Here is a 26,836-nt window from a genome sequence, read left to right on the forward strand (position 1 = left end):
AATAAAAACTCTATGACTCCTTCTATTTATGCTGAATAATATATACATTATATAACAAATCCCAATAATGATACTGGTTTTGTGTCCATTTTGATGAAAATAAAGCAAATTCCAAATGAAAAAAATGTCCTAATAAATAGAGATAACGTCTTATACTTATTCAGTATTTTTTTTCAGGCGATACGTTACATTCCGGACTGTATTGGACTTTCAAAATCCGGACACTTCAATGGCTATCATCTACAACACATATTGTAACGGAACAGAAACCAGTTTATCTGAATGCAGACTGAGTAGTTATGGAAGATCATGTACTCACAGTGAAGACATTTACATTCAATGTTTCCCAAGTATGCTATTTATTTAGAATATGGAAACCATTAAGCTGTCAATTGCACTTACTTGGTAATGACTAAAGTTAAATATGCAGACGCGGTTATAATGGTAAATGATTAAACCTTTCAAAAATCATCAGAATAATTTGCCAACATTACCCACAAAAAACAAAAACAAACAAAGCGTCTGTGGAAATGACACTCATAATCTCTTAGCTCACCAGAGACCATTTAGATAGGGTTTTCTGATCACCTTTTTTGAAGCATCCATGTGTCTAGCTGTCCGTCTGTTCATTAATCCGTTAATCCGTTTGTAAACTTTTTTTTTACATTTACCTCAAGAACCACTTTGCAAATTTCAACCAAATTTGACTCACAATGATTCCGACATGGGAAAACATGGAGAAAAACTTAGGTATAGATTTACGTTTGTTTATGATCGCCAGGGATTGGGTGGTACCACAATGAGGAATCAAATTGGTGAACCAAAATTTACAAATCTTTGCTCTGATGCTATAATTTATGATATAACTAATACACAAGCCAGAAAATTGGTGATTTAGAAATATAGTTAAGATTTTAAAATGTTCAGACTATAATTACTAACCAAAGATAATTAAACATATGAGAATATTTAAAATCAAGTAAAAAAATCAAGGAAAGTAATGCAACATTCTGTAAAAATAAATTATACTGTGGATAATATCGCGTTTTTCAAATATTCAAACTTTTCAGAAACTTCACAAGTCATTGGCTCAAATTAATAATATATATCTTGTTCAATATAAAGAATTGAACAGCTTAATAAAATAGAAGTTAAATTGGCTTAGATATGTCACATGTAAAAACGAATAAAACATATCGTGGCTCACTTTGCCGTCTTCTGTCAAACTGTTAAACTGTTCAAACTATAATGATTTTATTTTCGGGAATCCACATAGTAATATTTCTTCTTACTATTATTACAGATTGTCCAAACTTTACTTTTGGACCAAACTGTGAAAACCCTTGTATGTGTAACAAGAACACCAGTATGGCCTGTGATGAAGATACCGGGCAGTGCTTTTGCAAAGCAGGGTTTTTCGGTGAACTATGCTCCTGTAAAAACGGTGTGCATACTTGTAACGAGACGATATCGTTCTGTGACACAAGTTATAACGGGACAGCAATCTGCCTGTACAAGCCTGGCTACTCGGAGTCCGAATACCAGAAAGAGGGATGTTTGAGTAAGATCAATGTCATTATATATAACTGTATTGTCTCGAATTCTCATACATGTTACTGATTAGGTTAATTATGTTTTAAGGGAACGTTAAGTAACCATAAGTATTATATACTTATACATTCGGTCATTCCGACCGAAATCGAAATGCAAATTTTAAGAATGTGATTGGATGTTTAATATTATTAAAAAAGAGTAATTATTGGCATAAATCTAATAGATTTGATTTGAGCTAATGTCCTACATTCAATGCTGTATTTCCAAGTCACATAAAGACCAGATAATTTGCATTTGATTTTTTACATTCCAGATTGAATCCCTTTATTTTGTGTAAAACATTTCAAACATTGTTTCAACCAGACATATATATTTTTATGATATATAATTTTTTCCTTATTTGTTGTAGAGCTCTGTCTTTCTTAATTGCTATTTCTTGGGTTTTTTCCTCAGAGGAACACTTTCTTCGGGTGAAAACGCATGATCCAGAGGATGTTAACGTAGTTCTGTATCAAACTGGAGTTTGGATGAGAATATGTAATTATGGGTTATCTGCGGAAACTCCTCGGGTTGTTTGCCGACATTTTGGACTTCCTGAGTATGAACTAAGTAACAATACAATTAGTAAAATAAAGATAAGGTCGAACATTTCAAAAGGTAATTTTTATTCAAGTCTTAAAGGAAGTGAACATGAAAAAAATATCAAGGGCTTAAATTTGTATGTTTGATGCGTATAATGATACCTGAAAACCATTAAGACACAGCTTTCCTCAGTAAGAAGATATACCACTCAAAATAACTAATTCTTGCAATCCATGAGCGCTGCCATATTGTTAAAATCATTACCTCCCTGCTGGGTTATCTCTAAGCATCTAAGAGAGGGCAGCACAAATGCTGACGTCAGTGAGACACATAGCATTTTTACACACGTTTAGTAACGGGAAATAAAATTCCATCATCAAAATGTGAATTGAAACTTGAAATGGATGTTAAGAGTCGTTATTTTGAAACGGGTTTATGGAGGAAGATTTTGGATATCAAAATGATGCATTCCCACCAGCAGTTAATGTGACATGACACTAGAATGGAATGTGCCTTGATCACTGTTATTGTGGCCTACTTTTTTCTTGCTCTTGGGAATTTCTTAAAAAGTTGTTATGAGTTTGAACATAATGTGTGCTACATTAATGGGCACACAAGGTGCATTGCTCAGAATCCTAATTATTAATCAAAGTACTGAAGAACTGACGGGAGTTGATTTTGTCGATGTTTATTTATTTTAAAATCAATGATATGTTATTTTGCATTAAGTACAGGTAGTTTCTAATTTGAATTACGCACATTTTTATAATATGAATTTTTGGACTTTTTCGACAAGAATGTCGAGAAACCCCCATATGAATCTTGTTATCAGTAATAGAAATATTTCTCGAAAATTGTATGGATCCAAGCAATATTGAACTCTAGTCTCGTTCAAACAAACGCTCGGCTGACACCGTAGATCTCCGACATGGATTTACGGAGACAGCCGAGCGTCGAGTTGAAGGAGACTATATTGAACTTTTGCGTAGGAATACATACGACTACAAAAATATTTAAATTGTTCGTACCATTTAAAATCTGACTATTTTCAAGGTATTTAAAAATAAGTTTCCTTGAAAAACAATGCTTTAGCATACATTACATCAAATTTATCAATTATTTTCAAGAACTAAGTCTTGTCAGCAGCGATAAATTGTGCTGAGGTCCAAACACTCGGTTTGTCTGAGTAACTGCATAGGAGAGTTGATTAAAATCAACTCCCAAAAAGTGTCTTAGTTCTGTTACTCTTCTGACAGCATAAACCGATTCGGCATATACGTATCATCAAGATCTAATCTATGGTAATATAAAAACAAAGCTAGAAAATTTCCAGAGCATTTAGATAAAAAGTGGCGGGAAGGAACCCCACAAAGAAAATGAAATTACATTTATATATTTATTTTAAATCTACAAACAGCATTTTATTTATGTAAACACTGACTGCCACATTTCGGTAAAAACCTATGGAATTTGATGGTCTCATATTTAACAAATTATGATATCTATTCATTTTTTGCACAAATCATATATAGTTATCGAAGGTTCATTTATAGAAATTTACTAAATCCTTGTCCTCTTATGCTCATGACAGTATAAAATTTTGCTTCACATCCAGGCATAGCTTTTCTTTGTAACTTTCATCAGCTCTGTATAAACACTGGCCCAGTTCTAACATTGACCCAGTGACCAGCAGCAATGTGGCTTATCTACGTCAGAGAACAGATGCATGCTGGGAAAAAATGGTTTACCTCCATATACCTTTCACTGAGAGTGTTAAATTGATAAAATCTAATGATAGAAATAAAAAAAAAAGGTTACAGACCTCATTTTTAAGTTTCAAAATGTTTTTAAAATTTATTAAGCAACAATTATTTTTTTCATGTTCACTTCCCTTAAATTCAGTCCGTTGTTTATATATATTTAAGAATTTATCTCCATTCATAAACGTTTCTCTGATGCAATGTAAGCAATTAATTCTTCATGAATAAGTATTTTGAGTTGTGTGAGAAGGTGCAGTGCTGTTTTTTGGTTCATATTCACGTCATGAAATTATGTGTTGAAAAAAAATATCTCACTTCAACAAATGCAAAAAGAAAACCAGACAAGAAAAATACACAAGATCTCGTTATGAGCAACATGGAGGTCTTCCGTCTGATTTTAGAACTTGAGATTTATGTTCAATCTTGATTTTGCTATTTAACAGCTAAACATGATTTAAAACAGGAAAACAGGGTCTACATTCTAAGGGCCAGATACTATTTTGTTTCAGGTGTAAGAGCTTTGTTCAACAAGTGTTTAGAAATTCGTCACTGTTCTTGAGATATCTGTGAATAACGTTTTAGGGGCAGGTCCCTTATCTCCTTATTGGGGCCGCTGAATTAATTTTGAAGCATATGTCTTTTATACTGCATTTCATTTTTTTTAAGATATAGGTGATCAAAGTTTTGGACTTATGACCCATAAAATCCCCTAATTATGTTACACATGAAAAAATTGTTATACTATTGGGCTTCATTACTGTAAGATAAACATATTTGCTTCTATAAACTATTACAAAATATCCCTCGGCAAAGAGCTATTGGGAAACTCTTTTAGAGCCCTCTAGGTCCCTAACATTAGGGACCAGCCCCTTTTTCTTTGTATCAAATGAAAGGTCATTTGATTTTAAAAACATTTAGCTCAACAATTGTGTAGAAATTTGTTATAATTCTTGAGATATCTGAGAAAGAATGTTTTAATGGCCGGTCCCTTATCTCCTTACTGGGGCCACTGAACCAAATTTTGAAGGTTGCATGTTGTTAAGTACATTATTTTGAGCATCTTTCTTCTATACTGCATTTCAAAATATTTTTTTCATTTTGAGATATAAGTGATCAAAGTTTTTGATTTTTGACCCATAAAAACCCATAATTATGTTACACATGATCGTTATACTGTTTGGCTTCATAACTGTAAGATAAACATATTTGCTTTTTTAATTTATGACATTATCCCTCGGTGAAGAGCTATAGGTAAAATACTTAAGAGCCCTCTAGGTCCCTAATTTGATGGGGCCAGCGCCCTTTTTTATATCAGCTGAAATGTCTGGTAAATTTAAACTTTTTTTACATTACATGTTTTAACAAAATGTTATCTCTTTTCCAGAAAAGAGATAAAGAAAGAAAAGTACAAACATTCACGATACTTTTTAAATCTCAATTTTCGAGCCCTAACGAACTTTGGCGCCAGAAGTGCTAGACATATAAAACAACAATCTTGCAAAACTTAAAAGAAACAAACCAATACACAATTACCCTCTATTAAATAGTCATATAGAAATATAACGCTTCCACATTGCTGAGATAGTGGTCAAACAATCAACATGAATACAAAAATCGAAGTCCCAAAGAAAATCACTTTGATTATGTTTCTTTTTCTTAGTCATTTTGTTTTTATTATCCTATTGAACTTTTTTGCGAGCAGTTATTTTAAGCATCAAGGTTTTCTTTGAGGCTATTATTCATGATATATGATATAGAAAATCCTAAATGCACACTACCAATAAAGCAGATGCCTACAAATATTGAATTCTAAGTTGTTAGTCAATGAATCATGTTTGAAGACCAGAACAATTCGTTAAAACCATTTGGAAACTTTGTTTGAAACAAGGTCAGTATATATATGTACTTTCAGAGAGTATGCACAGCTCAGCAAAAACCCCAAACGGGATATTAGAAATACGAAATCGATTGGAATATTCTGCAATGGAACAGAAAAGAATCTTTATGATTGTCAACACCGAGGAAAATATGCATATTGTTATCATGGATCTGCAGTATTTACCTGTCCAAAAGGTAGGTCAGATTACAGTGTCTTATTAAATACCATAAACATGTAATTTTCAACATTATGTGAACTGTTAATATTAAAAACAAAGAATACGACAATATAAAATTAATCATTAAAGATATAACAAAGCTTTTGTAGGATGTCCTGAGGTCATGTTTTCTTTAATTTGTCTATTCAAATAAAATATTGTTTAAATAAAAGATAAGAAATTCAAAATCTAAAAGCATGCACAAGTAGGTTCCAGGCATTAAGGTTTCTTTAGAGCAAAATTTACTAAGATGTATTTTAGATGTTGAAATGTAAATGGGACATGTGACTAAATGCCTTTCGCCCAATATTTCACAGAGCGCCTCATCAGATTGGTGTCAATACAAAAAACAGCATCGGAAACTACTGGCTTGTTGCAGATTTATTACGGGAGACGTTGGGTTCATCTATGTTCACCACTGAACACGAAAGAAGCAAAAGTGGCTTGTCGTGAACTTGGTTTACCAACGTGAGTCTGACGAGCGCATATTCTGACACAAGAGTCAGGAACTCTTAAACATTGAATAATGTTCTATATGTGTGTGTTACATTTGTCCTATTTTCATACAAAGAATACATACCACTCCGTCAAAAATGGTGTACATTGACAATGCGTTGACGTGGAATTTAAGTGAAATTGATATGATTTGTATATATGGTGAGATTGGTCTATATAAAATATTGTTTCAATATCTGCAATGTTCTCAACAGGGATTATTGCAATTAAAACCAGGCACAAAATTCGAAAAATTAATCAATAATTTACTATCACTTGATTTTATTTTTAAATTATTTTTTTGGTGACTAAAGCTGTATTATGATACGTACTATTTCACAATTTCAACAGAGGTCTTGATTGAAATGTCTTTGAAGAACTTGCGTAGAAGAATCATTCTTGAAAAGGCATATGAATACTTTAAGAATTGTAACTCTGATACGGAAGCTTTTAACGCCTACTGTGGTATCATCAATATTCGTTGAATACAAATTTTCGTGGATTTCGTTGTTAAGTTGATCCACGAAAATTAATGTTCATTGAAGTTCAATTTCAACTAACATTTTGTATTGATAGGATCATTGGCCACGAAATTACGTATCCTTGAAACTGTGGTCTTCAGAAAATCAACGAAAATTGATACCCACGAAAATTAATGAAACCACAGTATTATGTTTCTCATTTGGAAATTATAAACTGTATAACAAACATTGCAAACCATCATCTGTTTCAGAAAGCTTGTAAAAAGTCAATGGACAAATACTCAATCTAAAGACCTGTTTCCCTTTTATCCTATGTGTAACGGAGAGGAAAGATTTCTCGTAGAATGCAATTACCAAGAAAAATATGGCACGTGTTCTGCTGTTCAGCTATCATGTAATGCTGGTGAGTAGTGACTTTCATGTTTCAAACTCTCAAACTGATATTTATGTTCTATTTCATGATCTAATTCCATTGAAATGACGATAATTAAATATTTTCAGACACTACAAATCTCTTTCAGTGGTATTTGATTTTGTGCATTAAACTAATCAAATCAATTAAATTTTAATACATAACGATCTTATAATAAGTTAAGATGCTACAGGAGTGAAGTTAAAAATGTATATGGTTGCTAATACGAGCGGTGTGACCAATGGACGTTCCAGTTTTACTTCAATTGATAAAAATACATGTGTTACTAAGCTTTGACTTGCAATTATAATTACGTAATGTTAACATAATCGTAATATTTAATGATTCTACATATTGATTCTCACATATTTAGACATTCGTTGATGTTTTCTCTAAGACACTTTTTGATATATCTTAGTATCTTTTATTCAGTTAATACCACTGTATAGTTTAAAAACTCAGTTCTAAATAATTCACCGTACATACACTAGTATGACTGTTTTGTTTAATCTTTTGAAGTTTGTCCACCCTATCGGTTTGGGGAGAATTGCAACCGTTATTGCCCATGTGACACCGAATCTACTGCTTCCTGTGACATGAATACGGGAGAATGTGTGTGTAAACCTGGATTCTCGGGGCATACCTGCAACTGTGCTGTTGGTTCACATAGCTGCAATACGACCGTCTCTGATTGTTATTATGAATCGAACCAAATTCTCTGCATATGTAAGGCAGGGTTTACGAGCCTCGAACATGGATGCGTTGGTAAGTATAATCAACACCAATAAATTCTTGCCTTTTTTGTCTATGAAACCTTCAAAGAAATACGAATTGGCTTTAAAAAATTAACTATGTTTAAATTATTCATTATTATTTACATACTGACCAGGCCTGTTTAAATACACAATTACGAGGAGATGATATTGTTAATGCAAGATGGATACACTTAGTATCACCATAAGTTTTTCTTATACCAATTACCTGCAGCTAAGTGGCCAAATTTTTGTAATTAAATGTCATTTTGTTATTCAAAATAATTATATTATTACGAATATTTGAACAGCTCACCTATTCTCTTCAACATATTGAAACGCGTATGGCATTCCTTGACTTGAAGAGATTCAAATCGGTTTGCTGAGAAATGTGTCTATAAACATTGATAAAAACAACTGATACCTGTTATTAATTATTGTAGATAATGTGAGAATAAGCACGACACATACTGTAGAAATATTTGAACAAGAATGGAAAACAATATGCGGTTTCACAAATTGGAACGTCAACAATTCGTTGGTAGTCTGTCGTCAACTAAACCTAAGCACGTGCGTATATACTTTTGTAGTTTCATATCTTTATGGTACATGTAAACGTAATGAAGGATGGCAACGTTGAATGCTGTGATATGACTTTGTAATAAAAATGTATCATGTAAGCTCTTAATTATCGTAAATTTATACTAAAAGAAATCATTAAAATCGACTTTTGATCCAGTAACACAAGTCATGATTAAGGAATGTTAAAACAATAAATGCTCTCATTGGAGATTTTGGGGTAACAAGCGAGATATCGTTGAAGAAATTCAATGATTCTTGTTAGTAGTTGATTTAAAAGTTTGTTTTTCGTACGTAATTCTTATAAAACATCTATTGAAATCGAGTTCAATAACATAAATTATTAAAATGATTATTGTCGATTAAAAGGATACAACGGAATTAAGTCAAGTTTTCGTAAATATAAGAGTTACGATGGTATATGTAACTAATTCTTATGTTGTTGTTTTTTGTTTTGTTTTTTGATTTTTGGAAAAATGTTTTCATTTTTAAAGGGCTGTTATCTATACAGGATCGGAATCTAGTCGTTGGTCTGATTATTATGATAAATCCATTTTTTGTAATGGAACAGAGAGATCTTGGTCTGAATGCGAAACAACGCAGTTAACTTCATATTGTTCAGATGCCCGTAAATTGATGTGTGGAAGTAAGTTTTATTTTAATATTTTTTTAAACGGATAATGGTGAATATATATTCTTTTTAGATGGGGTCACGTGACCCCGTCTATTGGTTTACTGTCAGCCGAAGTCTCAAACCGGAAGGCACGCGTAGAACACATGAATTGAGTGTACGCGTAAGAAAATAGTGCAGAAAGTTTTCATGCATTTCAGAAAATATGTATTATAAAAACACGCATTAAATCTTTTTTAGACTTCTGTGTATAAACAAAATTCTATTTAGAAAATAAACAAATAGTTTTATTGATCAAAATATTCTTGCTCGGGTTCAAATGTGGAATGAGTTACGTAACTGAATGCACAGCGGCCCGTTGACGATTCAGTTGGTGTACGAGCTCATTAATCAATAGAAGAGGTTGATGGTGGACTCGAAATTAAAGTTCCCAAACGCAATGTGCCATTTTTGAAAAGTTGTGAATCTAATTTTTGCAATCTTTCTTCTTAATACTACCAAACTTCATGCGCAAGCCGAAGTTAAAATCGGGACGGGTTATACACAGATGTTTTACAAATCAAATAGGTGTTTCATTGGCTTCCAGTCTACTTGCGGTATGACTGCTGTTCGTCTCTAAAGGAATTTTTTACAAAGAAAAAAAACAAGTCTGAATTTGCCTTCTTGTTCGTTGGCTGTTTAGTTGATTAAACTGAATTTAAATTTTAAACAATGCATTGTAAGCAAAATCTATAATAGATTATACATTGTGAAAGACTTATACATCATATAATATATACAATCTTATCGATTGAAGAACCAAGTCAAATGTTAATGTTCATGTTTTCCGGCTTAGTTGGAATCAAGCTTGGAGTGAGTTAAATTGTAAAGTAATGCATTACATTACCATTACCATCACTTCATGAATTAGGGCATTAAATTACCATTACTTAATTTTCATGAAGTAATGCATTACATTACCATTACATGAGTAAAGTATTTCATGTTCACTATCAGGTTCAAATTTAATTACTTATACAAGATTGCTGTTGCACTTGTAGTTCTCAAAGTAAGGTTGGTCCCGTAATATTTACAAGCCAATGGCAGAGTTGACAATCTCTGTTATTTATGTCTCTGATTTTCGGAGTATGATTTTTTAAGCGGCTTGGTCCAATTTGTTTGTTATTTCAGTATCAAATTATTTTCCATACAAACCATTTATCTTAGAAAGTTATGGACTTTCTCCTATTTGCACGAGCAGAATCAGTCTCCTTTCCAAGTTAGAAATATTCAAAGTAAATAAAAATAATTTCTTTTTGGGCAAACGAAAAAACAAACCAAAGTGCATCACGGGAATTTTTAGAGAAGGAAACTGTTTGGTTTCGTCCCCCAAATAATTGGGGTTACTAGTATTCAGCCCGCATGCTATGAATCGATTGTAAAGAAAGCAAACTTCAGAAATATTAGCGAACAAAACGTACACATGTTTATTTGTAATTCGTCTGATTATTTCGACCTTTATTTAATACGATGTCAAAGTCGTAATACAACCATGATACCCGTCTCGTCGTCAGGGGTGAAATTTAACATGAGGCGAAATAATGCGGTACCCTTTTATGTCGTTTGTTTGTTAGCACATTTTGTACGTATTTTTCTTCATTAAAATTTGGCATCATTGACTAGAAAAAACTACTGGTATACATATACTAAGCATAACCATCGTTTAAAAGCGTGCATAAAATTTGATATAAAATCGGACCAAGCAGCTTTAATGAAATGAACGGTTGTATCGTAATTCGTGTGGGTGAAGCACGAGTTTACACAAAAAAGTAGTAAGTGGCGAACGGATTTATTTTACCTATCAATTTTGCATGAATCGCAAATGAAGAAAATCGTGTCAGATAAGTCGGTCTTAAAAATCAAAATGGCGACCGTGACAAATCTGTTCTTGGAATCTTATTGTAAAAAATATATTTATAACGTTAGGTGCCTGTGTTTGTTATCGTTATACATATGTTCACTTTGTTTGTTAATTCAGCAGTTTTAGAGTGTTCGGGGTTTTCATAAAACTTTAATTACGGATACCGTCCGACTTGTGGATTTTCCCTTGGATCACAAAATTGAATAAATCTAATGATTAAAATAATCGACTTTGATATAGTTGTTTGATTTTCCCGTTAAGTAGTAATTTTTAAAAAAATTTCCTTGGTGTCTTATTTCACATAATATACCGTTGTGTCAATTTTCTACAATTATGAAGGCCGGGATTTAGTAAAATTTAGACAAAGATATTCGAGGAAATCCAGGACAATTACAAATTCAAACTTTCAAGACCTCGTCTTTCAGTACTCTCAGTACTTTGATTTATCAACTGATATTTTTTAAAATAATGTTTCTATACTTTGTTAAGACAGTGTCAATTGAACAGGTTTAATGATAAGGAAAATGGGAAATTAGCTACAAATTATTATCATTAACTAGTATTAACTATATGTTTGTAATGAAATATTTTTCACACTAGAATGTCCTGCGTGGAAATATTCGATTGACTGTTCAAAGTACTGTCAATGTGATAAAAAGACAAGTGTAGGATGCGATCCAATTACTGGTGCCTGTCTGTGTCATGACAAATATGGTGGAACCGATTGTTCGTGTCATACATCAATGATTTCTACCTGTAAAAGCCCGTATTATATTTGTGAATATGACAGATGTAAATGCAAGCAAGGGTCCTTTAATGTATCTACATCATGCTCAGGTAAATGTAGTAGGTATTTATTTTGGATCATATATTAAGTAAAATGAGTCACACATATAAATCTGGGTATATCATTATTTTAATGGTATGCTATTCTCCTACTGTGGTATATATACTCTAAACGATAAATTGTATTTTGGGCAAAAGCGGCTGACTTCTACTAGTATTGATAAGTAACTGTGTTAATAACTACATTTTCAAAGATATATCATAGAAATTTTAATTTTTCCCTTCTGAAAAACAACTTAGCAAGACGATATTTCAGTTATTATTATATGATTTCTGTTTTCATAGACTGGAATGACGTGGTGTATTTTTGTTCCTTCAATGGTGATAATTGGCGAAGTCTGTGTGATATGGAAACAAACAATTCGCGCTTACAGCATACCGTATGACTTGTCCTAACGTTTAGTTTTAACTTTACTATGCTAAAAGTATATTATTTAAAATGTTAAAATGATAATTATAAGATTTTTATAATTTACAATCTATCAACAATTACTGTTTATCAAAGAAATACTGTATATTAATCTTAACTTTATACTGACAATTTCTTATTGATGACCGACATTTTGAAAAAAAGGGCACATCCGATCTTATTTCCCTACAGCAAGGAAGCAAATACCCTCTTTGGAAACCCGAGTATGGAAGTGATGGTGCCGAATATGTGTTCCTTGGCGACCCACCGCGTTATCTTTCACCGATTTCATACTTTGCTGCACTCAATTTTTCTCTAGAAATCAAACGTAAGTTCGTTTATATACACAGTTTTCCTTATTTAGAAAATGAAACCACACCATCATTATTCTGGCTTAAATATGAAAAAAAACCCAAAACAAAGCCAAAAAAAAACCACCTCACAAGATATTTAGTATTGTATATGACGTGGTAAAGTATGGCTCTTAGCAATGTGTATATTTTTATGTTTGTAACAGCATCTAGTATTTAAAGAACAAAAAAGAAAAAGAAAAAATTTGTTGATTCATATGTACCTTGTTTTTTTTCCATATAACATGCGTAACAATTCTGATTTTATTGTATTACATAAATTGTCATTTCATACAGTTACATTCTGCCCGTGCTTGCAAACAATAAGAAATAAATAATGTTTAATCACATCTGAAAAGCAGCATTTTCATCATATCTAACTGAAACCAATTGTCTTTTTAATACCAATGTTTAGCAATATAGGTATTAATTGTTTAAATTTTGAACTTATTGCAGGGAGTCATCTTTGTGTTATTTTTGACTACATCATTTCAAGACGAGGTTCTATCGTGGTATCCATGAAAGATACATCGATGAAAGAATCAATCATTGTTAGTTTGAAAGGGAAAAAGACTAGCTGGACAAATAAACGAATAAATATAAATTCTAGTCTTCCAGTTTGTCAGGTATATTTAATCAAATTTCGTTGAGTAAAAGTTGTAGATGTAAAAATAAATTTTATTTGTTGCTCAACGGTTTATATTTAGGTAAGTGGAGCTGTGTTGGATTATTCTTGATTTGTTGTATGTTTTTAAATATAGTAATACAATTTCTGAAATTTGATGCAATAATACTGATCCTAATTTAAAAAAAAAATCAACCTGATTCAATATGATGACATTTCTTGGATTGATAGTGGGGGACAAAAATGTTTTTATTCAAAATCATTAATGAAAAATGCTAAATTGTAATACAAAGCAAACAAGCATGAATTTCTGCACCAGGAGAAAGACAACATTTTCCAATTGATTATAAAAAAAAATAACTTTTCAGAAGATCCGGAGTAGTAGAGTTTACAGAATCCCAAATTTTATACTCTCATTTTCTCAGAATATAAATAAGTTACTCAAAAATGTATATACCGCTTCACTTAAGATTTAACAGGTCGGTGTGCTATATTTCCCACAAACATATCTCTCTGGAAAAGCAATGCCTTCTGAATGTACATTCAAAAAGGCTTAAATATGTGCTAAATATTTATGGTAAAAACCCGGTTATATTTTGCATTAATTAGAATGTTACATTTTAGATAATGTTTGTATTAGAAGTAAAAGCCGCCTTAGACCACATAATAATTACAGAATCCAAGTGTGGTAAATTTTTGTTTTCATTTTTTTCTTTTACGATGCGAATTTTACTTTTATCACAAAACAGAAGATTCGCTGATAACACATTTGAAATAAATGTATTTTTAAATTCAGATTGTGCAAACTGGACATTTGGCTCGAATTGTGACGACTGTGCTTGTGTACGAGTACACACTGACTTCTGTGATAAAAACAACGGAACATGCCACTGTAAACAAGGCTACACTGGAGAAGCGTGCCAGTGTGAAGACAACGGGCAACCCTGTCCACACTGTAAGCATCTGATGATTCAAGGCTATACTGTAAATGTCTGTCATATATATCATTGTCTAAAATTTCGTTTAGATATTCGGTTGGTAAATGGAAATACTACATCGATGGGAAGAATTGAAGTGGTCACAAATGGTGTCTGGTCAACTATCTGTGATAGTGATTGGGACCATGATGACGCTACTGTCGTCTGCAAGCAACTTGGACTAGGAAAGTAAGTAATGAATAGTTATTACCAGAATCAACAAATGACCAACGATTTAATTTTTTTTATTTATCAACAAACACCAATTTCGATCCAAGATGTGGGCTAGCTTTACTTCATGTACTAAAAAATAATGGAATTGATACTTGTAAGGGTGTTTTCACGATTAAAAGGAGTCTAAATGTCAATATCGTTACTGTAATTGTTTTCAACAAATCCCAAACATGTTGAAAATTCGGAGGAGGGGGTTCATCTTTAATGATTATGCAAACATATCGTGATTTTCTTCGATACAAAATATCAACCAAGGTTGCTGTTAAAATATCATGGAGTTAATCTATAAAACTCACTCTTTCCAAAATGTGTTGCTCCTCTTTGATCCACAATGAATATGAATAAACTCTTGTGATTAAGCATCATTTATATTGATACACAAACTGTAGTCTCGATTTTAAACAGGTTAATCATTCTTATACAACTACCTCATTCTATGTAATGAATAATTGTTTTTTTAATTTCATATTTGAAATTCCCCTAAGTCCCCCTCCCATCAATATTCTTTCATAAATTTTATGATGACCGTTAACATCAATGTTTCATTATCACCATGATCAAATTGTAGTAAAGTTTTAAAACGAACTGTTCCATTACGAATGTCTTTATTGAATTATAATGTTGTGTTTTTTCTTGATCATTTAAGAATAAATTCAAAATACCGTCGATTTTCTCACGTGGTAAAAGTCTTGTTTCTGTCAAAAGTTCGCTAAATTCAGATGCCCGTCGCTTCGCCGGTATCGAAGATATAAGGAATAAGGAATCATTCTTTGAGTATTATGAGGTGATAATTTCGGTCGGGGCGTGATCAAATCCAATAAAACCCGAAGGGCTTTATAATAGATTTGATCACGCCCCGACCGAAATTATCACCTAATAATATTCAAAGAATGATTCCTTATTACTTATATTTATATAATTTTAAGCCATCGTACGATTATATATAAAAATGTAAATAAACAAACCAAGCTGGCGCCTCAATTTTGCGTCATTTGTATTATGGGTTTTATAGTACAAAATCGATACGTAGTGTTATCACAGGCAAAGACACTAGAAAATATATGGAATTAAAGCACCCACGCATTACAACTGCATCAGTGCTCACCGGGTCGCTTTGCAGGTATCAAAGAAATGCCGCCTTATCAATTACTTTATATGCCCAATATTTAGCAATTTCGGGTAGAAAATCATCGTTCTCCTAACAAAATGCCCATTTTAAATTATTCTACATGACTTTAATAAAAGGAACGTTTAGTGTTTGTTCACATATATAGATTACATACATGTATGTCTACATGCGTTTATTGACAACGGATTTTTTTATATTGATTTTCTGAACACCATTAGTCACAGATCATTATATTTAATTTAAATCTAGTTGTAATGCATTTGACTGGATAGAAAAATTTAGTTAAATTTGTATAACCTTGTCACAAGACACGTCACAATGCACCAACGTCAATAATAAATCCATTTGACGTTACGTTTTGATTTCGAACAGATTAATATGATTTTTAATAGAAAAAACGACCTAAATTTGTACAGGTAATTACAGAAAGTTTAATTATAAGGAATGAACTCAATATCTACCCAATTTACACTCGTATAACCTATGTTCGAGCAATCAACGCTTTTTTATAATCCGCTAAGCTAAGTGGCCGACTGAGTCTACAGCTGACGTAAACATTAACTATAGACAAGTGGGAAAATTGACGGTATATCCAAACAAACTCTTTTCTACAACATAGTATTTTTTTATTCTTTGATAGACAACAAAAACAACTAAGCAGTTTTATTTGATCACAAAAAAATTGTATATCATTATGACTCAATGTTATCTAAAACACTGTCAGTTGAAATGAGTAGAGTTTTTAATTATTTAGGCTTTTAGATAATTGTGATTACCTCACAAAATATCAAAATAAACACTATCGAAGTAAAAACATGCTGTTTGTCAAGTTTTTTTTTCAATAGGTATGGCATCGCTGTTTCAAATGCAGAGTTCGGAATTGGTAACGGTCCAAATAATATCGGCAAAATAGACTGCCGAGGAAACGAAACGGACATAATGACTTGCTCTTTTAAAAAGATGACGTGTAGTCATCACAACGATGCAGGTGTTATCTGTAGTAAGTTAATTTTCTTACGTTTAAGGTAACTTGACATGTTCGGTACAAACACTGTCAAATTTCCATCTTTGATTAATGTATCCGTTAACAAAATATTCGGTCATTCACGAAAAATTATTGTTTTTCATTTTTACAGCCAATTTATCAGATAGCATAAGATTAGTCAATGGTTCAGACAAGACAAATGGTCGCTTAGAAGTTAGAATCGATGGACGCGGAGCATGGGGCACAGTTTGCGGTTTAGGATTCTTCCAAAACGAAGCTAAGGTCGCTTGTAAAGAACTTGGATTACCCACGTAAGAATAAAAAAATAATATAATATATTATTAACGTAAGAATCTACAAATATTTGCCTTCTTATGAATCTTAACAAATAGACAACTTCCCGCGTAAAAATGACCAGAGATCGGTGCTCACCCAGACTTGAGGAACGTATATTTCGTACTTTTTGACCATCAAAAATAATTAATCACATAATTTGTTTAGGAATATGAAACGTTTGAAGACTAGGCATTGGTTTTTATCTATTGAAATGTATTATAATATCATATTTTTACAAGCATATGTGTCCCGTGATCGTGCTATAAATTCTTTATAAACATGACTTTATTAAGAATAAACAAGACTTTCTTTTAAAGGAATGATCGGCATGTAATATCATAGGTCAGCTCTTTAAATGTAATGCAAAAGCATTAGGTTACAGGCAATAAACATGGTACATACTGGTAAGATATATATCGCAATTACCGAAATAGCAAGGCATGAATAAACTTTACTTTTAGTAGGCGAATCATACTTATGATGAATATTCTTACGCATGGTAAGAAAAACAGGATTTATTTCATCATGTATGTAACTGTCTAAATGTTTTAATCTCAAGGCAAACGCATTAGAATGGCGTTTTTACAAGCGAATATACATGCAATTAAAGCTTCACTCGAAACTATCATTGTATAGTAAATAAAGTAGTGCATGGCAATGCGTGCGCAAATAGTGTAATTTGTCATATGGACACAACTGTGATCGGCCGAAGACGATTTCAAAACAATATTAATGTTATACAGGATACATTGTACATGCTGCTTGTTTATGTTGAATTGATGTCACACCTAATATCACCCCTACAAGTTTATCATGCAGCTAAAAAAACCCAAACATTTCAAACAAGTCAAACATTTTCATAAAACCTTTTTTCAGTTGTTTTTATTACTAGGCTGAGGCTAAAGTAATTCATCCAATGGCATGTGATTGGTGATGCATTTTATACTTTACTCTTATACTGATTAACTAACTAACAGATTTAACACTGTGTATTCTTAGTAATTATATATCTCTAATAAAGATTCTCTATTTCTCCATCCCATAAATAATTTCTATATATTTTAAGTATGTTGGAAACGTTTTTTGAATCCCACGTACACTTTTGCATTATTTAATCCATGCTTTACGATGGTCAAAGTGTTCATTTAGCGGTGTGCATTGTGGCATCCTTTCAAAAACCTCGTCTAGAAAAGTAATGCCATTTGTGAATTGAGGAGGGGGAGGGGAGGCAGACCTGCACCATCATCAAAAGTATTAAAAACAAACAAATACCGTTTAACTAATTCAAGCCCTTCTGTCACTTCGTAACTGTCATTCTCGTATCAAATCCATGGTCAAATAATCTTTTATAATCGCCACTGTCTGTCAGTCTGTCCGTACACTTTTAAAAAAAACATGTTTTAACGTAAGCTCTAGAACTACTGTGTCAAATGTGAATAGTGAATCGTTTTTTAACTTGGAGATAAAAAAATCTTCTCCTCAAGAGCCACCAGACCAAAACGGCAATTTTTTTTTACAACAAAGCTTGTATATGTAATGGAAATTCGAAATTCTTAAAACAATCACCCCAGTACCAATATTCCTTTTTGCAATAAAACAATCAAATTTAATTTTGAAAATTAAGTACATGTATAAGGCATTTAACGAAAACAGTTATCATTCTGGTCTTGAATAATGAAATGAGTCAATTTGACATACCTGTATATATGAAAATACTATCAAATGATAATGTCGGCATTCCTATTGTAGAAGACATGTTGAGGTTATTGAATACTGGGAAGGAACTGGACCAATTTTTTATGTATTTGGATGTACAGGAAATGAAAATTCAATCCAGTTATGTCCATCAACAATGAGAAGTCCGACGTTTTGTACTCATATGCATGATGTGGGCGTGTCTTGTTCAAACGGTACTCTCCCTCAAAATTGTTTTAGCAATGTATTGTAATAGCGAAAATATATGAAAACTCATGTGTCCTATTGTAATTAGTTTTCGTCGTGCGTCTTGGGATGTGTGCTATACGTTTTACTTTAACAATTGAACATATTTTATTATATTTAACTTCTTAACACTTTCATGTCCAATTCTTTTCAAATTAGGTATGATTCATTTTAGAGTAAGAGAAACATAAATTATAAATTTCATGACTCTTGTCCCATACGGGCCCTTGGGACAGGACAAAACAGGTCAAAGCTTGACTATTTTTAAATATCTTCTTCCTTACATCATTAAGAAAAAATAAATTCATATTTATAAATATCTGGAAGCCCTCTACCAAGATTGTAAATTTCATGTTCTCCGGGGAAGGGAGTTTTGTTGTAACGCGGGACCAAAATGGTCATACACCGGTAGTGACAATGCATATAATGTTAAAAAGTATTATCCTCCACTCCCACACATCTGTAAGATTAACTGAATTCATCATAATGTAGATCAGGAAGCCCTTTACCAAAATTGTAAACGTTATGTCCCCCGGAGAAGGTGTTTTGACTCTAGGGTGGAACCAAAATAGTCATATAGTGTTTTTGCATATAATTGGGGGTTGGGCTGTATATCATATATAAAAATTTATCTATTTTATTCTGCTCTTGATTAAAATGAAAGAAATGAGTACTTATTTAGAAAGAGAATGAAGTTCTTTATCAAATTTAAAGAAATCACGAAAACCTTTGGCAACTGTTCGAGAGAAGGGGTGATAACAATCAATGGTTTCATCATCCTTAGCTTGTTCATTTTTAATAATTAATTATTGTAAATGGTGTAATTATGTTTTTGAAGTTTCTATAAAAACAAATAAACATTTTACTTATAAGAGTAAAGTAAAAACTACATTAGCCAAAATTACTGATGTGTAGTATATGGGCAATGATTTTTGGATAAATGCCAGATGATGTCTTGAAATAACTGAATAAATAAATCACTATAGTGAACAATAAAAGATTTTTTTAAAATGAGAAGTAAGCTAAGAAAGCAAATTCTCTATTTTACTTTTTAATATCCTGTACGGAGGTTTCTGTCTGGTTCCTGGGGATGGGGGTGGATCTTTAAAACCATGTAACTAGCCATCTTTAGTCAATCTATGTATACATATACACGTAAAAGCTATCTTAACAAAAGTTGACAGATATGGGGAAAATATTTCCTCTCAGAATCTTCCACCTTTTCAATAATGGTCATTTACTCTATCATCTTAATGTTTTTCACCAAGATTACAGCTTTCATAGTCCTTTTCACAAGATTTTAGATAGGGGTGGTGTTTTTATTACCATATTTTAGATTTTGTAAACTCGAAAATGAACCCTATGTAAATGCCTATATGAGCTTCCTCAACAAACCTGGATGTTGGCTCTTGGTACTCAGGTGACCGTTAAGGCCTGTTCTCACGTTTTAAAATCATACATATTTCTTTCCATGGTCGTCAGTATTTCAGAATTTCAAATTTAAATAATTTTTAATCATTCACATTTCCAGTGTTTCTTAATAATTGACTGAATAAACATATGTTTGTTTTGATTAATTTTTGTTATCACACTATTGCTAATGTTTTTATTTGTAGACATTAATAGATATATCTTATTTTTTTAACAAATATCATATTTTTATATTTAATTTAAATGATTTTATTATACATGTAATATCGTTTTTAAAGGATTTGTTTGTTTCAAACATTAATTTAAATATAATATATTAAATATTATGTTTATTAGACTGTCCTCCATTTACATTTGGAGCACAGTGTGAAAATAGGTGTATCTGCCATAAAAGTAGGTCTTTGTCATGTGACAAGGACACTGGAGACTGTGTGTGCAAGACTGGATGGATGGGTGCAAAGTGCACGTGCGAGGGAGAAACCCGATGTGCAGAAAACTCGTACTGTTATGATGACGACTGTTTGTGTATCGACGGGTTTTTAACAAAACCCTCCAATTGCTCAGGTAATGTGGTTACATGTAATCATCGAAAAAATAAGGTTTTTACATGTACGATTTTTCTACCAAATATAGAAACATCAATTATAAGCAATAAATGTACTATATTCTGTTTAAATAACCTTAAATCAATCAGTCTTAAAATTTTTTAGGAAGTTTTATTAAATCTTTTTGAGATAACATGATCACACATGAACCATGGCAAAGTTCGTTCTGTCAAAAAGTGAATACTTTAATAATTTGGTAACATTTTTAATACATGTATTGAATAGAAAGATTTTAAGTGTTTTGTGAACTTGTGATAGTACTTATTAATATTTTGTGTGTATTTTTTTAGATGAAGTCTTAGTATTGTATTCCTGTTCATTTGAAACAGACTTTGAATCGTGTTCCATAGAAAAACGTGGTTCAATGAAATGGAGAATAGATAGTGTAAGTTTGATTATTAAACATTTGTTATTATTGTTATAAAAATGATTCATGTCAATTTTCAATTGCATGATACAATATTATACATGTACTCACATATTTAATACTTCTGTTTGATTTTCCTTTTTGAGGAGATGGGATTTTTTTCGACAAAAAATTTCAGATAATAACATGCTTAATCAATTGCCATCCAACAGAAAAATTGATAGACCTTTTTCTTAAATCCTGATTCTTTTATACAATTTCAGATTTCAAGAATTGAGTTTATGAAAAAGCTTTAAATAATCGAGATGTCTAAATTCCCCAATAAAAATGAAAAATTTGATAAAAATATTTTTTTATAATTATATATTACTATTATTACTATTATTACTATTATATTATTAATATTTTACTGCTTTTGTTTTCCTTTTTAATTTACTTAATAACACGAATTTTAAACTCAAATCAGCATACAAACGTGATCTGTAATATTTTCATGAATTGTACCTATAATATATACAAATCAACGTACCCAAGAACATAAATTTTCAATCATTTAATCAGTGACTTATCACCTTCTTATATTCAAATCCGATTCGATGTTAGCATCTAAATTTGCTGGTTAAGAACAACATAGTGCTTGCCAACAAAACTCGATCAGTAAAGATTCGTTACACAAATAATGGACCCACAGTTACACAGAAAATGATATATGATAATCATTTTGTTTTCAGAGAGGAACACCAAGTAATGAAACGGGGCCACACTCGGCTGTGGAAGGTTTTTACTACGCATATACAGAAGCTAATGGTTATTCGAAAGGAGATAGAGGAATATTATCTCTAAAAAACCTTAATCTGAGCAAGTACACTTGAGTATGAGATATGACTTATCAAAAATCATGTATTGAAATTGGCATGTTTTATAATCTCAATTAAAAATCTATGATATACTTCTGTATATGTCTCCATTCTTAGTCAACACGGGGAATTATCAACATTACATGTACATGTACATACGTAATTCAGTCAAATTATTGATCTTGTGTCGCTTTACAACGACACTATTGATTTCTTTTACCTATTACTTCAAATATATTTTATATGAAATTATTATTGTATAATTTAATGTATGAATTATACATTTTCAAACAATTTGTCTCGTTTGAATACAGAAAATCAAATATGATTCAATAAGCCATTTTAATCATTATCTTTTTTCCACATTAATCTGTGTTTCCTATTCCAATTGTTTTCTGATAAGATTCTAAATCATCTTTTTAGAAACAGATGCCTGCTTCCAATTCTATTATCATATGAATGGAAGAGATATTGGTAATTTAGACGTCATTATAGAAGACAAAGGCGGAAAAGTAATCGCTCGATGGTCAAAATCGGGACATATAAGTTCGAGCTGGAATCAAGGACAAGTGTTACTTCCGGTTGATACACAAAAGGTTTCATTTTATGTCAAGTTTACTTATAAGGTCGCAGAAGTACAGATTACAATATGTAGAAATTAATAATTTGATGTTTTGTTTTAAAGGTTTTATATATATATATATATATATATATATATATATATATATATATATATATATATATATATATATATATGTTGTTTAATTCTTATCATTTTAGTATTCCTTCAAAGCTAGCAAAATATTTTATTGATTTTATTATTTAACCTGAAATTTATAAAATCGTAAGGATAATTATGTTCGCGGATTTTTTGTGTTAGATTATTTCTTAAGACAGTAACAGACGTTCAGTTTACTCATCCGTAAATCAGATTACTTCAATACATACAATTAGAACATTAATAGTTATTTCAAGTTTGATTTTAAATTTTGTTATATATTTGTAAATAAATTGATAAATACCAAACATGCCCCAATAAAACGAAATGCGTTAACAATATTCTAGATTGATTTAAATTGAAGAAGACAAAATAAAAGGGATTTTAGCCAGAATTATTATAAATAGAATTAGGAAACTCTTTTTAAATACAAGGTTGCCTGTTTGTAATGAATATGTTTAATATAAATCTAAGATTACTTAATCACTTAAAAGAATTAAGTGTCGCTCCTTTCCCCAAAAATTAAAACAAAATTAAGATATTTTGTCGGTCTAATATGCTGAAAACAGGTTTCATGAAGTGTTGTATATCAATTAAAATATCAATAACCTTTACAACTTGAAAATAATAATGGTAATCACACAAAGTAGACGCAACATCATTTCAAAAGCCAGTATAATCGATGGAAACGAAATATAATATACAAGATTTGTTTCTCCAGATAAAAGTAATAGGACAGAGGGGTGACGGAGATAAATCAGACCTCGCACTGGATGCTTTCAAAATTCTCCAAGGACATTGCAGTGAGTATCAATACTACGATGATGAAATTTTCAGATTTTTTAGTTCATGTGAGTCATTCAGGTTGCCTATTGCAATCGGTATTCTACAGTTATCGTGCGTTGTCCATCATGCATTAACAATTTACATATACTTGAAAACTACAAGGATATTACCTTTTTTGGTGTGAAGCATCCCAAGAAAAAGAGAAATCTAAATGTAAAATTAATGACTCTACTAACATTGGGGCTTCGTAAGTGGGGCAAAATATGCAAAAAAGGCCAAAATTAAAAAAATCTCTTCTCTCATACATTTGGGGAAAAAACTAAATGTATGGCATTAATTTTCATTAAGCCATCTACTAAAATTGTGAAATTGGTCAGATGTTCAGACCCTAGGATGGAACCAATATTATCACATAGGGAAATATATTAAAGTTTAGAAAAGCTTTTTTTCTACTATCGTAACATTTGAGAAAAACGTATTGCAATGTTTTGATGTTTATGGATCCCGTCCCACTATCAAAATTAATTAGTTCGTGGTCCCTAGGTCAGGGCTTAGACCCTAGGGTGGGGCCAATATGACCATGTAGTAAAAATGTATCAAACTTAAGGCAATTTTTTTTCTACTACCATTTTATTTGAGAAAAACTAATTTCATGGTTTCAATATTTATGAAACCCTGTATTAACATTGTGAAATTGGTGACCCCGATAAAGTCATCTTGTGAAATTGTATGAAATTTTAGAATGTCTTCCTCTCTACTACCACACATATGGGGTAAATGTCCATAGAAACCCTCTACCGAAATGGGGAAATTCGTGGCCCTTGGTTACCGGTTTAGACCATAGGATGGAGCAAATATGGCCATGTATTGAAATTTATTTTTAATTTTTCCACTTCCTTTAATGCGGAAGTTTAACTGCATGTATGTTGATCATGGAGCCCTTAACGTAAATTGTGAAAAGCTCTAAGGCAGGTCCAATATGGACACATAGTAAAAATGTGTTGATTGAATAATATATTCTTCTGTACTAGTATCATAGTCGTGTGAGATAAAGTAGTTACCTTGTAGTCATTTTGTTTATAATGTACTGTTTCTAATTTTTGAAATTCAATGCCGATGGGACAGAATTGAAGACTTCTTATTTTGGGAGGGGTATGGCAATTATGGCGTTATAGTGTCTACTTCAATTTCCTGTGTGTTGTATAATTGTTGGAATATCATGTGTTCATGTTCAATGCATAATGAATTAAATGAAGAAATGACAATAACAAACCGTCAACCATCTCACAAATCCATAAAACGAAATACAAATTCAAAGCAGAGCAACACGGACCTCCAAATAGATAGCGGTAGGATCAGGTGCCTTGGAGGGGTGAGCATCCTCTGCTGACCGGTCACACCCGCCGTATGCTCTTTGTCGCTCTAGAAAAAAACGGAAAAGTCCGTTGACAATTAGGTGATTTATTATGGACTAACAATTAGTATGAAAAACGTCAGTCAGGATGCGACCAAGTGGAAGATTGTATTTGCTGACAATGTCGTTGTATCGACCATAGAACTTACGGAAAGATGACCTCAAACGAGATTGTTGATAGCCCTGTTTTATGAACTTGTTTCTTAGTAGCTTGCCTCGCCTTAGAAACTGTTTATACGAACGAAGAGCATGCCCTTGCGTATCGAATTAACTGAGAGACAAAAACACCATATGCAGGTGATGAAGGTATATTGCTACATAAGTAAGGAATGTTGAGTGTAGAAGAATTGAATTCACCGTGTTTATCATAAAATTTTGTTGTTTGGTAACCATCAATGTCCATTTCCAGTAAAATATCCAAATATAAAACAGATGACGCGGACTATATGGTATCCATTATTTCAAGTTCACTGGGATATATCGAGTCGACGTAAGAATGGAAATAACAATTGCAAATTGATAATACGTCGTCGATATACCTGAATGTTGAGATAAAGGCCACAGCCAGTGATTTGTTTTTTAACGTAAAAGTTTTTTGATAAATTCTGCTTCATAAGAATACAAAAATAGGTCTGCTAACAATGGGGCGCAATTGGTACCAACGGGAATTCCAACAGAGTGTTGGACGACTTGATTTCCAAAAACTACATAGATGTTGTCTATCAGAAACTCAAGCATCTTTTTAATGTCAACTTCAGAGTATTTGTGTGTGCAATCAGAATGGTGTTTAACAAAATAACGTTTTAGATTTCCAATGACAAGTTAAGCATTTTTACGACTTCCATTTTTATTGAAAAAGCAACTGCCGATGATATCATAAAGCCTAGATTTTAATTTGTCTTGGGGAATGGTTGTATAAAGCGCTGAAAAATCGTACGTTTTTACGTTATTGATTTTGGTAAGATTTTGTGACCTAAAGTTTCTAATAGTTTTAGAGTTATTTAAAATATTGATTATTAAAGTCCTTTTTATTAAATGTTTACAATTTTTGCTAGGGTGTAGATAATGTGAGATTCATAGGATTCCTCACCCCCTCCCCCCATGTCCAAGAATAAATGTTTTTCAAACATTCAACCATAAAAAGGCGATATAACAATCAGAGGAGTCTCATATAAGGATTTAAACTTCAAAACGAAGTCTAAAATGCAGACATGAAATTCTCTGACATGTCTAATGACTATGGCACTCAGGTGACCATCATGGCCTGTGAGCCTCTTTATTTTAAACATGAATGTTTGTTTATCTCTATTTCTAGATTGTGAACCATGGAAATATGGATTAGAATGTGATAAATCATGTGACTGCAGAAGATTAAGTTCCAAAGGTTGTAATAGCAAAAGTGGAAAATGTGAATGCCAACCAGGCTGGAGTGGAAAAACATGTAACTGCTGGATGTTACACGACAATTGCCATTCAGCATATTCCTACTGTCACGGTGATCGGTGCTTGTGTAAAGATGGAATTTATAATAATGGTGTTCCCTGTTCAGGTATTTTAAAACATGTTGTCGTTGGTACGTAAAA

General features: G+C 31.9%; 1 protein-coding gene across 3 annotated transcripts in view; it reads left to right on the forward strand.

Annotated features, from left to right (window-relative positions):
* The window catches only part of LOC105319838 (uncharacterized), a 50,174-nt gene that overhangs the window by 8,947 nt on the left and 14,391 nt on the right, over nucleotides 1-26,836 (forward strand). For all 3 annotated transcript variants that reach the window (XR_010714371.1, XM_066085998.1, XM_020063902.3), the window contains exons 7-31: nucleotides 178-350; nucleotides 1,304-1,561; nucleotides 2,008-2,152; nucleotides 5,809-5,969; nucleotides 6,310-6,460; nucleotides 7,221-7,372; nucleotides 7,901-8,146; nucleotides 8,577-8,703; nucleotides 9,207-9,358; nucleotides 11,844-12,080; nucleotides 12,375-12,469; nucleotides 12,691-12,826; nucleotides 13,305-13,474; nucleotides 14,098-14,161; nucleotides 14,270-14,428; nucleotides 14,501-14,639; nucleotides 16,659-16,813; nucleotides 16,950-17,109; nucleotides 18,884-19,044; nucleotides 20,843-21,070; nucleotides 21,402-21,496; nucleotides 22,210-22,336; nucleotides 22,759-22,931; nucleotides 23,775-23,856; nucleotides 26,569-26,802. Coding sequence is in view for 2 of the 3 variants with exons in the window: in XM_066085998.1 (XP_065942070.1) it covers nucleotides 178-350; nucleotides 1,304-1,561; nucleotides 2,008-2,152; nucleotides 5,809-5,969; nucleotides 6,310-6,460; nucleotides 7,221-7,372; nucleotides 7,901-8,146; nucleotides 8,577-8,703; nucleotides 9,207-9,358; nucleotides 11,844-12,080; nucleotides 12,375-12,469; nucleotides 12,691-12,826; nucleotides 13,305-13,474; nucleotides 14,098-14,161; nucleotides 14,270-14,428; nucleotides 14,501-14,639; nucleotides 16,659-16,813; nucleotides 16,950-17,109; nucleotides 18,884-19,044; nucleotides 20,843-21,070; nucleotides 21,402-21,496; nucleotides 22,210-22,336; nucleotides 22,759-22,931; nucleotides 23,775-23,856; nucleotides 26,569-26,802 (3,980 nt within the window). In the remaining variant the exon portion in view is untranslated. The remainder of the gene's footprint in view (nucleotides 1-177; nucleotides 351-1,303; nucleotides 1,562-2,007; nucleotides 2,153-5,808; nucleotides 5,970-6,309; nucleotides 6,461-7,220; nucleotides 7,373-7,900; nucleotides 8,147-8,576; nucleotides 8,704-9,206; nucleotides 9,359-11,843; nucleotides 12,081-12,374; nucleotides 12,470-12,690; nucleotides 12,827-13,304; nucleotides 13,475-14,097; nucleotides 14,162-14,269; nucleotides 14,429-14,500; nucleotides 14,640-16,658; nucleotides 16,814-16,949; nucleotides 17,110-18,883; nucleotides 19,045-20,842; nucleotides 21,071-21,401; nucleotides 21,497-22,209; nucleotides 22,337-22,758; nucleotides 22,932-23,774; nucleotides 23,857-26,568; nucleotides 26,803-26,836) is intronic.

Source organism: Magallana gigas, chromosome 5 (genome assembly GCF_963853765.1).
Source record: "Magallana gigas chromosome 5, xbMagGiga1.1, whole genome shotgun sequence".
Classification (NCBI taxonomy): Eukaryota; Metazoa; Mollusca; class Bivalvia; order Ostreida; family Ostreidae; genus Magallana; species Magallana gigas.